The sequence below is a fragment of the Artemia franciscana genome, chromosome 17 (genome assembly GCF_032884065.1).
Source record: "Artemia franciscana chromosome 17, ASM3288406v1, whole genome shotgun sequence".
Lineage (NCBI taxonomy): Eukaryota > Metazoa > Arthropoda > Branchiopoda > Anostraca > Artemiidae > Artemia > Artemia franciscana.
In genome coordinates, this window is record NC_088879.1 from 13619542 (window position 1) to 13632404 (window position 12863).

General features: G+C 34.6%; 1 protein-coding gene across 1 annotated transcript in view; it reads left to right on the forward strand.

Moving 5' to 3' along the window:
* LOC136037880 (cubilin-like) overlaps positions 1-12863 on the forward strand; it is a 33662-nt gene continuing 20799 nt past the window's right edge. The window contains exons 1-5 of the mRNA XM_065720734.1: positions 1-140; positions 842-948; positions 3371-3617; positions 8093-8234; positions 11660-11784. Of these exons, the coding sequence (XP_065576806.1) occupies positions 62-140; positions 842-948; positions 3371-3617; positions 8093-8234; positions 11660-11784 (700 nt within the window). The 5' untranslated portion in view covers positions 1-61. The remainder of the gene's footprint in view (positions 141-841; positions 949-3370; positions 3618-8092; positions 8235-11659; positions 11785-12863) is intronic.

The following is a 12863-nucleotide window of genomic DNA, read 5'->3' on the forward strand; positions in this document are numbered from 1 at the left end:
AGATTACCAGTATCCAAATATCTCACTTCATCTGTGATTTAGTTTTTTCTCCACCTTTGAAATGTTAACTCTTGGCATAGCCGTAGCGTTCATGGGCCTCACTGTCGCTAGCAAAACAGCCTCAGAAATGAGGCAACAAGGTAGGACGTTTTTTCGTGAGGGGGGGGGCTAAAAAAAGAGGCAGAGCTGGAGTAATGTCTTAACATAGTATTATAATATATACTTGTTGTTGTTTTTTAGTGTCAAACAACATGTTCTTGGTCCTATTTTTAACCACTTAAATAACTATAATTATCAATCACGTTTTGAAAGAAAAAGTAAAACAACTTTTTTAAAATTTTGCGCTTATGTAGAGATATAATTTCATCTGGTGTTTTGTTTTCTTTTTCTTCTTCTTTTTTTTAAGAGTGACCAAGTAAGTATTTTTAAGGCAAGAGGGCCAAAACTGCGAAGCCCCTAACTTTGCCTTATCCGCAACAATGGTTCCCTTTTTGTGTTTTTTACATTATATTTTTAAACTAAGGGAGGTTCTGGTGTTCCGAACCTTCGCTAAACGAGTTTCTGCTCAAAAGGGTGTAAGCTGAACTGATGTCTGGCTGCTAGAAAACACCAGAATTTTATGAAATATATTTACAATCCGCCTAGATTCAACACAGTATATTAAAAGCTAGAAAATTGGTCACTTCCTTTAAACCTGAAGTTTTTGTATAAACGCGATAAGTTTTTAAAGTTTTGATTTTTATTTATTTTATAGTAAGACAAAATGACATGATATGGTTTTACATACTACGAGGGGTGGCTTTGTTGCTGCTGCACTAATGTTGTTTTTGTATATTGACAGAATGTGGCGGGTTTTTTGATGGTGCAAAAACAAGATCAGGAATCATTGAATCGCCCGGTTATCCTCATCAATACCCTGTAGGGATTAGCTGCCAATGGAGGATTACGGTAAGTATCATTTTGTGTGATTTGTTTTTCTAGAGCTACTTCTTCTAACAAATATTGAAATTAGTGAAATGGTAGTGGGTGCTGTTCTTTCGCCCTTGGAAGATTAAATAAGGATAGGAAGTGCCATAACCTTGTCATATTCTTGTAAAAGAAAAGGATGATTCTTTCCGATAAGTCTTTTACTCGGAAATTATGTACCCTTGTTCAAAGCAAGGACGTAAGCAGGGGGGGGGGGCTTCATACGCCTAGCCCAAAAAAATTCCTGCGTGCGCGTATTGTGAGAAGTTTCTGTGGTTTAATTCTTTCAATAGGTAGAAAACATTATGTCTCAATTCTGATGAAAGAACCAAAAAATTCCTAGATCCATAATTCCCAAAAATAATTATAGTAAAGAAGATTTTGAAATGTTTTGGAAAAAATCGTCATTAAATTTCACCATCCAGAGTATATTCAAATGGGTGCTAGGCGTATTCCATAGAAAATTATCCCAGCAAAAAATTTACCCTATGAAAATTCCCCCCGCTGAAAATTCCCTCCGTGAAATTTCTACCAAAATCCACCCCCCCCGCGGTAAATTCCTTCCACAGAATGAGTACCCATAGGGAAAGTGTGACAAATAAAAACAAAGAAGAACAGAAGGAATCTTGGAATATTCTGCCTTTATTCCAAAATTTAGGCAATATTGCATAAATTCAAAGACATATATTCTAATATTGTATGTTCCAAAATATTCTAGCACTATTTTGCCGAGTGTCTGAAAGCATTGGGAGGGGCGTCCCCTCTGTTTTCATAGGTGATATTCCTGCGGATAGCTATTGTGAATGATATTAGCTCACCCCTTGCGATTGAGAACGCGTCCACTAGGCGTATATTAGAAGTTATTCTCGTCTAAAGTGCCTGTAAGGGGCAATTTTTTGTGTTTTGTTTTTGTTTATTTCCTTTAGACTTTGTCCGGTACCTACAGTTATAGTAGATGATACCAGGTGACCCCTTGTGATCAAGAACGCGTCCACTAAGCGTACATCAGAAGGTATTCTCGTCTGGGGTACCTTTAACAATATTTTTTTAATTTAATATGAATAACATTGGGTCAAACTCTAAGACAGAACTAATCAAATTTAAATTGGCATCTTAATTTCCCTTTGGCTGCAAAATTTTTCATGTGCGGAGAAATTTTCAGGGAAAATTGTTCGGGAGGAATTTTCTGGGAGAATTTCTTTTAGGGGAGAGAGGGGGGTTGCGTAGGAGTATACACTAGATCCCATGTAAATGATACTTTGAAAAGCCAGTCTGACTAGTTCCATTATTAAGTGGGGCCAATTCACAAGAATGTTGGGGGCTGAGGGCAAAATGCATTTCCGAAATCTTGGAGAGAGGGCTTCTTCGTTTTTTTTTTACAATGAAAGTAAAAAAAAAGATATTATTTAATGAAAATACCAAAAAAAAGTTTTTTTTGAAAAATAGGAGGGCAAGTGTCCCGATTGGCTCCATTCTCCGTTTTTTTTGTTTTTTTTTATTACTTTAATTGCTTATTTATTCATTTCCGATGCTGATTCCTACTATGTTAGCAATCCTGTCTATTAATTTATCAATTATCGTCTAAAAAGGAAAAATGTATTCGTGCCTTTCTCCAAATATTAAAGATTATTTTGCATAGTTTCGGTACAATAGAATTGTCGTGTCTTAATTTGGCTTTTTTTCAAATTTTCCAAGTTTGACTTTAACTTTGAGGTTTATTTAACTTTAAGAGGTTTGGGCGAAAAAAACCCTTGTAATGAATAGTTTTAGAACAAAAACAAGGTTATAAACAGGTGTCTTGTTATTTACTTGCTAACAACCTTTTATTATATCGGTGGCTCATTAGCTCTTGAAACTATTTTATGCTAGACAGATTGTGTGAACTATTTAAAATGTCAAGAAGAACTAGTTCGAGTTTGACATCCCTCGAGGAACGTCCACAATAAAGGCCATATCCAGGGGGAGGGAGGCTGACCCCCCCCCCCACCGAAATGGTTTTTCAACTTTACAAACACATAATAAAAATGCACATAAAAAATTAACATAAAAATTATGTTGCGTTTTTAAAGTTTTTATTATACTCCCCCCCTCCTAACAAAAATCTTGGATGCCCCCTTGTTCACAATGCTGCCACTTAAAGGATTTCACAGGATATAAATGAACTCTCGGTCATGGCCAGGTAGCTGTAACTTCCCTAATGGAAAGAGCTTTTGGGTCTAGGGCTCATAATGTCTCTTTTAGGTTTATTTTGTTCAAAAACACTTTGTTTCCACACAGTAGACAAATTGTTCTGTTTTGACCCAAAACATAAACAAATATCCTTTCTTCTTTCCGAAAATAATTAGGCGTACACACCTGCCCTAGCATATTTATTATATTTCTTTTAAAAATTGAGTTTTTCCAGGCTCCAAAAGGTCAAAAAGTTCTTCTCAAAATAATCGATTTTGATATTGCAAACAGCAAAGATTGCAGTAGTGACAGTCTGCTAGTTAGTGACTCAGGTGATGAAACACTACAAGACGCAGTAAAGCTCTGCGGAAGCTCAGCACCAGAGAATATCACAAGCCTAGAAGAAGCTTTGGTTCTAAATTTTACGTCAAATCAACACGACTCTTGTCGGGGTTTCAAAGCAGAATTCCGGGTTCTTGAAGGTAAGCTAGGACGCCGATGAATTTTTCTTTTCAGTTTCTCAATAACAATCATATCCACTACTACTGCTACTAAAAATTGATCATTTCAGGTCCAAGCCGCCACAGGAGACCAGCTGCTCTGGGGGCCTTTTTACGTATTTGACTTTGACCTTTTCATAATTTTGTTCCTGTTTTTTTTTTTTTTTTTTTTTTTTTTTTTGACGCTAGAGCGCAAGTTTGGCTTAGTCTTTAATGCCAAGTCTATGCCCATTTGTCTCCCCTGTTCTAACTTTTCCGTTCGTTCTGTCTCTGAATTGCGGTGTTTAAGCACTCATATTTGTTCGAATCTATTAACTTTTAGGATCAATATTGTATGAAATGTTAAAGAAAAGTTTAAAGTGGGCTATGGTAAAATAGTGGCTAATAGGTGATGCTGTATTAATTTACGTTGTTTTCTCTTTTTTTCCTTACTGTGGCAAAGAAAATCTGGCGTAAGCACTACAATTATTTTTGCCACAGAAATGCATTATTACTTATGAATTATTTTTTCAGCTTCTCAAGAACAATCAAATCCACTACCACTGCTATTAAAAATAGATCACTGTAGGACGAAGCCGCCTGAGGAAATCAGCTGCTCAGGGGGTCTTTTTACGTATTTGACTTTGACCCTTTCATAATCTTGTTCCTGTTGTTTGTTTTTGGTTCTTTTTTGTTTATTGACGCTAAAGCGCGAATTCGGCTCATTTGGGTTTGTCATAGCCGTTTTTCAGTAAAAAGCTTATCTCTTGCACGATAAGCTTTCAATCTATTCAATCTATCAAATCTATCAATCTATTTAATCTATTCAAAGTCTTGCTTTTTATCTCTTTCTATGAAGTTTCAATTTTATTAAAACGAGCCCTTATGACCTCTTTCTACGCCAATTAGGGACGATCTACTTTTTGTTTGGCCCTAGACAGATGATCAAAAAGCATAAAGTTCAGCAATCTGTCATCCCTTGTTTATAAAACGCAGCCTAACAAACTTAATATTTCTTTTATTATAGACCTAGAAAGTAGGATATCAATTAAAAGCAATAAAATAAACACAGAAACTCGGTTTCAGTTTTTTATCATATAACTTTGAAGCATTTGCTATGAACTGTTAGCGTTAATACTTTTTTATGTTGATAAATCAATAAAAGGTTTGACCTCTCCTACATTCCCAGTCAAGTATTTTACCCTTGTTAGTGATTGGACGCCCTTGTATTGGGACCACCTATAGAGTCATATTTTTAGAAAGGTTGTACCATAAGGTTTTATTTAGTCACCATTGTAGTCCCGCAGACTTTTAGTCCATCCATATCTACTACTACTACTACTACTACTAATAACTCACTGCAGCACCAAGCCGCCTGAGGCCAACACAGCTACGTACGCTAACTAATAAAATTATTCAATAAGTTTAAAAATCTCTTGTAGGCTTCAAATAATACCTAAGTTTCCCATTGTTATTTAGTTTTAGTGTAAAACAATGATGCAAACCATGAAAAATGCGTAGTTTGATCCGCATTGGCTACATTTTTAACCTTAATTAATAAGTAATTTTGCATCAATCTCACAAAATTTAGAAGATTTATTAACCTTTTGTTATTACTAGGACCGGATTCGTATGTATTTACATATTATTAACGGAGTTAGATATCGTAATGCTCTTAAGTTTAAAATACGTATCAAGGCCTTTTGAGTCATCCAGGCCACTTTTATTTTACATGTTTCACAAAAGCACATATTTTCACATATTCTACCCATTCTTGTATACATCCATCGCCTATAGTCCATTTCTTAAGTATCATGTTTCCAGTTAGTTTTTTTTTTCAGTAGAAACGAATACATGGATGTTGAAATTTGGTTTCAACTGCCTCACTCGTGCTGTTCATTAGGCAAGATGATGGGTGGGTGACCAAAGAGGAAGTATTCTCATAAATTGACAAAGTGCGTAAAGACAGGAAGAGACAGCTACCCTAGTCTGGTTGTTTTCACTCAATTATTCATAGTAACACTTCAACATCCATGAGCGGAGCTTATTGATCAGTGCCCCATCGTCAAAACAGAAAAATACGTGCGTAATATCAAACCTGTAGCACAGGGATAGAAATGCCTATAGTACCAACTAAAAAATCTGACCTAGGGAAGAAATATCTGCAGTTCTCCGATGAGACATTTAAAAGCAATTCTTCCATATTATATCATTCGTGCTAAGATACATCGGTATCTACTTCACAGCGTTTTCAGGCTATTCAACACATTGCTACAGCTAAAAATAAGGGGTAAAAGGAAACACGATCAGGCCCTCAACAGACTTTTGCAGCATGTGAGTCTTCATTTAGTACAAATTTATGTTAGGGCAGACATCCCCTTTTAAAAATCTCAGTAACCTCAATAATTCTTACATCAGTGATGGGGAGTGTTCTTTTAGCCGTGACAAGGCAATTTTAAGACGAAACTGTCGATCTTTAGGATTTAATAATTTGAAGATGTATATAGTTAGTAAGACTTTCAAACAATGAATTAGCTACTTCAATGGGATGGTTTTTTTTTTATTAATGCTCTGTTTTTATAACTGAGCCAATCTATTTATCTTCGATGCCGATTTTTTTTTCACATACTTTTCATGCAATAAAAATCGTATTTTTCTAAAAAAAATTTATATATTCTGTCATTTTACTTATATATTGTCCAAAAAATAATTAAATATATATGTACATATTTCGTAATTATATCACATATGAATCCGGGCCTTAGTTGTTACCATGCAGTGCTACCCTATCTACTCACATCTTGGTTTACATTCCATCGTGCTATCAATCTTACAACTTCACTTGAGAACCAGCGTTGCAACGCGGTACAATTGTTCTGTTTTTGGTACATTTTATAGATCCTGGCACACTGTGGCACATTTGGCCATTCTTTAGTACAATCAAAACTTTCTGTTACATTTCGGTAAATTTTCACTCTATTCGCCAAGTCAAGTTTTCCTCTTTCTAAATTTTCGACCTTCTCCTCCAGTTCGCTCTTAGGGAAATGAGTGAGAGAAAAGAGATATTTCGTCATACACAAACTCAACACAAAAATAAATCTCCATTAATTTCAGACTAATTATCATGCGACAAAACAGCTCTTAAATTCAGTTCCTGAGATTGGGTGGAGATTTATGCGAAAAAAAAAATGCTTGCTTTCAGTTTATATCAGCATTTTCCCAGTGAAACGGAAACTGATTTAGAAAGCTGCATCTGTACCAGAAAAATCTTTTGTGCTACAATTTGGGTCAGAAAAGTGGTGCACTTTATCTCAAAGCGTTGGTAGCGCTATTGCAAAAGTGGATTGATCAAAGAATTCGTAGTAACAAACTGCAAGTAAGGAGCGACTTCTCCCAATGTTAAACGAAACTCTAAAACCACAATTTTGATGACAGTAGATACATCAGCAGAATTGGCCTTTTATCCTGATTCCGAATAAATAAAATTCATTAAGTTTAATGTTACCCATTAAAAGCTACGAGCCTGAGAAAATTGGCGTGATTTTCGAAAAAGGGGGTAAACACCCCCAAAAATTCAAGGAATCTTAATGAAAGTTACAACGTCAGATTCAGCACATCAGAAAACTCTGCTGTGGAGGTTTCAAGCTCTCATCTGCAAAAATGCGGAATTTTGTATATTTTTACACATATTTTTCACACATTTTTTTTCACACATATTTCGAGGGAGGGGGAGGTTTTCTATGAGAAGAATCCTCCACGAGGAAGGGGGTGAGTTTTCAAGGGAAATTTTAGGTTAGGGGAATTCGCCAGAATTCCTATGCAAAGTTCCTCTTATTTGTCTTACTTTCTCTTTGACGATTCATTTTACATCTGCAGATGTCCCGGAAGAATTGTTCGGGGAAAATTTCGAGCGGGATAGGGATTGTCTGGGGGATTTTTCTGTGATGGAGGATTTTAAACCATCTGCATATGGTTTAAAATCCCGTTTCATTAGAACAATTAGAAAACTGTTGGAACAGAAGCTGCTGACCTTTGGATTGGAATAAGAAGCTTTTTTAAAGTACTAGAGAACTTTTATGTCAATAGTAAAAGTTTGAGGAGGGGGCCCCTTCATATACGTAGTAGTTCTTGTTCGATTTGAGTTTCATTGTTGGTCTTATTTCCAGTTGAAAAAATTATTTTGTTGAATTCTCTAGTGACTGGTTAGGCTTTGTTATTCTTTACTTTACAATATAATGATTATTATGACACTTTTTCAATATTTTATGTTTGTTATTTTTGCTTTGCTTTGGCTACAGATTATGCTAATTTCCAAGAATTTTCAAGGCTTTTTTCTTTCTTATGCGTTTATTATGCTTAGTTATACTTTAATGTCCATACATTATTGTTCTGTGGCATGCTTTTTATTATGTTTTGTTATGCTTTACTAGCCTTTTCTTGGATAATTACCATTTCAACTTAAATTTTTTTCTGTTTAGAAATTCTAACATGTGGCGACTCATCACCTTCATTAGATTTCTATATCACAAGCCCGAACTATCCAGAAACTGCACCAGAAGAAAAATCGGAATGTGAAGTCAACATTGAACATGACTGTGAAGTTGAAATATGCCAAGTTCGGTAAGAATCATAACGAAAAATTAATATATTGCATCGGTTTCAACTTCAAATCACTAATATTAGAATTTTGACACAAGCAACTTAAACTAGCATAAAAAGAATAAATTCCATAATATTACTATGCAATAAAATTGAATAAATAATATATGTTTTACATTGATTTAATTTTGGGTTTAAAGTGCTCCCTCTTTAGATTTGCTATGTGACAAAAATATTTATGTATTTAAAAAAAATACATTTCTAAAATTAATAACAGGATGCGTATCAAGCAAAAGTGTATCAAGCATGGTGAAGCTTTGCCAAGTGGTGCGGGGACTACGCCAAGCATGGCGGAAGTGTGCCAGCGGGGTGGAACTGTGCAGCGCTCGGAGATATTCAGTAGATGTCAGAAAGTGGGCAAACTCTTGAAAGACTACTACAAAAAAGAAAACTTAATGTAATACAATCGGTTATCCCGTCTTAAGTTTCAACTCCTTAAGTGAAGATCTGTGCTTATTTTCCAAGAATTTATGAATAAGATTTAGGTTGTTCATGTTAATCCAACGTTCTGTTAGCTATTTTTTTTTTTTTAAATAAGAACTATGAATTTCAGCCATAAAAAAGTAAAAGTTTATGCTCATGGTCCACAGATGAGACAAATTTGCTTAACATGGCAATATAACTATCGGCTCGAGCGATCCTAATTACTTTGACAGGCAATTTATTGAGTTGAAAAATTCAACTGTTAGCGAAAAATAGGTGGTTTTCTGGCTTCTTTTTTCCCGCACAACAACAGCAGCTATGTAAATTGCTGTTTCAATTTTATTCTGAACAACAGTAACTGTCGTAGAAGAGACAATTGCAATAGAATACAACCCAGTATAATGGTTCATTGATACAATTCACGAATCATCTGAATTTTTATCGCTGTATAAGGACAAGTTTGTAGTTAAAGGAGCTGAAGTGGTTTCCCCCACCAGGAAGCGGTGATATCCTCATCAATTATTTTTGGTGTTAATCAGGATCGTTACTAGCCAAAATTTTTTTTGGAGGGGGGGGGGCAAGAGATTTTACCGACTGGCTGGCCATTTTTACCGATTTTTTTTTGTCAATAGTTAGCATAATGTCCGTTTTGAATACAATACGTAAAATCACTGCGTGACTCGGTAAAACCGCTTCATATACCAACCGAGGTTAAGATTTCGGTACATATTATGTCACTATTTTAATGTTGTTTATTTAACCACATGGAAAGGTGTAGCATCATCTGTAAAATCACGGAAGGAGTCAGTAAAACTGTCGCATTTACCGACAAGTTCGAAATTTCTGTTGATGACATGTCAGCATTTTCGTGGTTTTTATGAACCGAACAGCGACTTTTGGCTTTTTTTTACCGAGTGAATAAAAGCATTGAGGGAGTCCCCCTTCGTGACGGCATGGTGTTAATATTCCTACATATGAATAAAGCCACTTTTCTTAGGGAAAAGTTTTCGGTGAATTTTGTGTAGAAACTGAATTTGGTTATAATTACTTAATTATTCTTATTATTGTCTGTCATAACAATGCTGCCAATGCTTACCAAGGAATGCTGCCAATGGCAAAGGTAGGATAGGAATATTTTGGGGCCCAAAAATCACTAAAATCCTTAATTTTTTGGAAATTCTTGATACTTCTTATTCAAATAATCAAATAATATTTTTTTTTGTATTGGCCCGTTCGGAAAAAGGTACTTTTGCCCCCCACTCGGATTATATATTCTTGTATACACACTTGCATGATAACTTCTTATTAATTTGTTATTATTGGAAATAATCATTGAATTAATCAGCATTGAAATAATCAGCAATAAATCAGCGTTAGAAACTTGAATATCCTAAAATTTGACAATTAAATATTACAATTAAAAACATAAGCAGTTTTGGCAATACAACTTGACTTGTTTTGCTGAAAATGTTTTCGGCGAATCTTGAAAAATAGAAATAAAAAAGTTTAGAAGTGAATGAATGAATGAGCGAGGGGTTTATTTTAAAACAGCTACTCCCAAGCTCAAATAGTCGAAATTGCACCTTGATCAAATATATGCAAAGATTAAAAATAGCACGGTCAATAGGAACATGTAGTAACGCTTAACGCTTGTAAGTCTAATATTCAGGCAAATTATTCTAATCTAACCTAAAAAATGTAAATTCCGGTCAGTGAATATACTGTAGTTATCAAGCCAGCCAAAACAAAAAGAAGATGCGTTTATTTCAAATTGATTTGGAATAAATGGAATCATTTTATAAACTCTTCAATAAATTTTAATAATTGTTTTGGAAATGTAAAAGTGTAATAAATAAGGAATGACAATGAAAACTATGCACATTTTTCCCTGCAGGAAAAAGTTTTTTTCCTGCAGGAAAACCATAAACACATTTAGATAAAACTGATATTAAATTATGAGTGCTCTTATAATTATAAAAAAAGCAGATGTTAATTTTAAATTTCTTTAGACCAAGACATAACATAATCATATTATAAACAGAAAAAAAATAACGAAACAGAAATAAACTGGGTTATAGACTCGTTTTGACCCAAACAGGCAAATATGACAGCTCTGTAGTAAAGGGACATCGAATAGTCTCCGCAATATCCCTTCCTCCTCCGTACTATAAGCTTTTTTATAACAAATTTGCATAAAATATATATTTGTTAGGTATGTAAGTATGATGAAACAATGAATCGAGGAGCTCCGTGACTTGTGTATAATTTTTCATTCATAATGGGAGGGTCCTTGGGTCCGAAAAGGGCTTTTTAGACGCATTTTTTTTTTAATTTGCGACAGAAAATTTTAGGATTATAAAAAGAGGAGGTTTGTCTCATAATATCGCTTTATATTGCTGGACATATTTGGAATAAACTTAAAAATAGAGATTGGGGGTGACAGGTCCCCTCTAACTGGGAACCCTTCTAAATACGGACTACATATTTGGTCTAAACACGAGATAAGGATGTTGATCCGTTGGTAGCTTTCCCGTTTGTGTGGGAGTTTTTTTTTAATAATAATGTTTTCTAATCTAACAAGTGACGGTTGACAGATTACATTGGGTTTATTTAATGTGCGCTATATATTGGCAAATTAGGGGGGTTGAGGGCAAAGTATAGTGAGTCTGCATGCAAAGGATGTGCCCTGGCTGCGCTGGACCCACTTTAGTCACCAGTACTACATAAGCAAAACAATAAAAACAACATTGGGGTTTTCCGCACTGAAGAGCATCCTCTTCTCTGAGGAAATTCCTTCTTACTCTGTCTATTCCTTACCATATCTTAATCCTTTTTTTATTTATGTCTCATTCAAAAGGAAGGACTATAGAGAATAAACAAGAAATTTTATTGTTATAACTTTTTTTAATGAGAGCATTAAGTGAACTGTGTTTAATCTTAATAATCGAACATATATTTTTTAGGTTGGATTTTGAAGAATTCCAAATTCAGCCACCTGTTTGGGGTGATTGCCAGTATGACCAGTTTTACGTGACTGGAAATGGAGGGAAGCTGCCAACACTTTGTGGTGTAAATAACGGATCTCATAGTAAGTGTGTAAATCAGCCTTTTCTCATCTGTTTTTCAAAGTGGCACATTCAGTGTTGCCACAGACGTTACGTCCATAACATTTTTGTTACACTTCAAACAGAAATTTACTATAAGCCTTTTCTGGCAACATTCGAGGTCAATATTGTTGACCAAAAATCTGTTCTGGCGAGACATTGTTGGCCAGGAATCATGTTTTAACGATAAACAAAGGCTGTGTTGGTCAACATGGTGGGTGGAGACGATCCATAATTGGAATTGTTATTTGTCAGATTTGTTGGCCCGATTTTAGCAGGAAATTTCAAGGATTAATATAAGGGGAGTTTTATATAAGGGGAGTTTTATTTTTTTCTTACAATTTTAGCAAAAAACAAAAACGATTAATTTGCCACAAACATTGTTATATTAATTTATTAATTTAATCTCTTACCTACATGAAAAGGTGTTTTTTTTTTAATTACACACCCCTTTTCCCTCAGCAGTGAAAATTGCAGGAATAAACAGAGATTTAATTAAAATGTTAAAAAAAGGTTTAATTGATTTCAAAAATATTGCCGTTTATTTCCAATAATAATAAAAAATTTGGTTCTCATGACGATTATTATTGATCCACAATTTCTTATAAACAAATCTGTTCTCGCGATTATCGATCAACATCAACACGCCAGAAAAGGTCTATTGAGGGTGAAGTTCTGCAAACCTTAAGCTTATGCTAGGTTTTGATATATTGATATATTATGATATATATATATATATGTATTTATATGTAATATATGTATTTTGACGGAAATCATCTTTGGAATCCTGCTCAGCATGGTTTTCAAAAAAATAGGTCTTGTAATATTCAGCTTCTTGAGGTTATTTTGGATTTTCAATGTTTTGCCGATTTAGTTATACCCTTTGACTGCATTTACATCGACTTCTCGAAGGCATTCGACAAAGTCTCAATACCCATCCTTCTTAAAAAATGTGCAGCTTATAAATTGGGTAAAAAAAAAACAATTGCATTTATTGCTGATTATCTAAATGGGCGAAGTCAGCAGGTTGTTGTTGGTGAAGCTATGTCATCCTCAATTGATG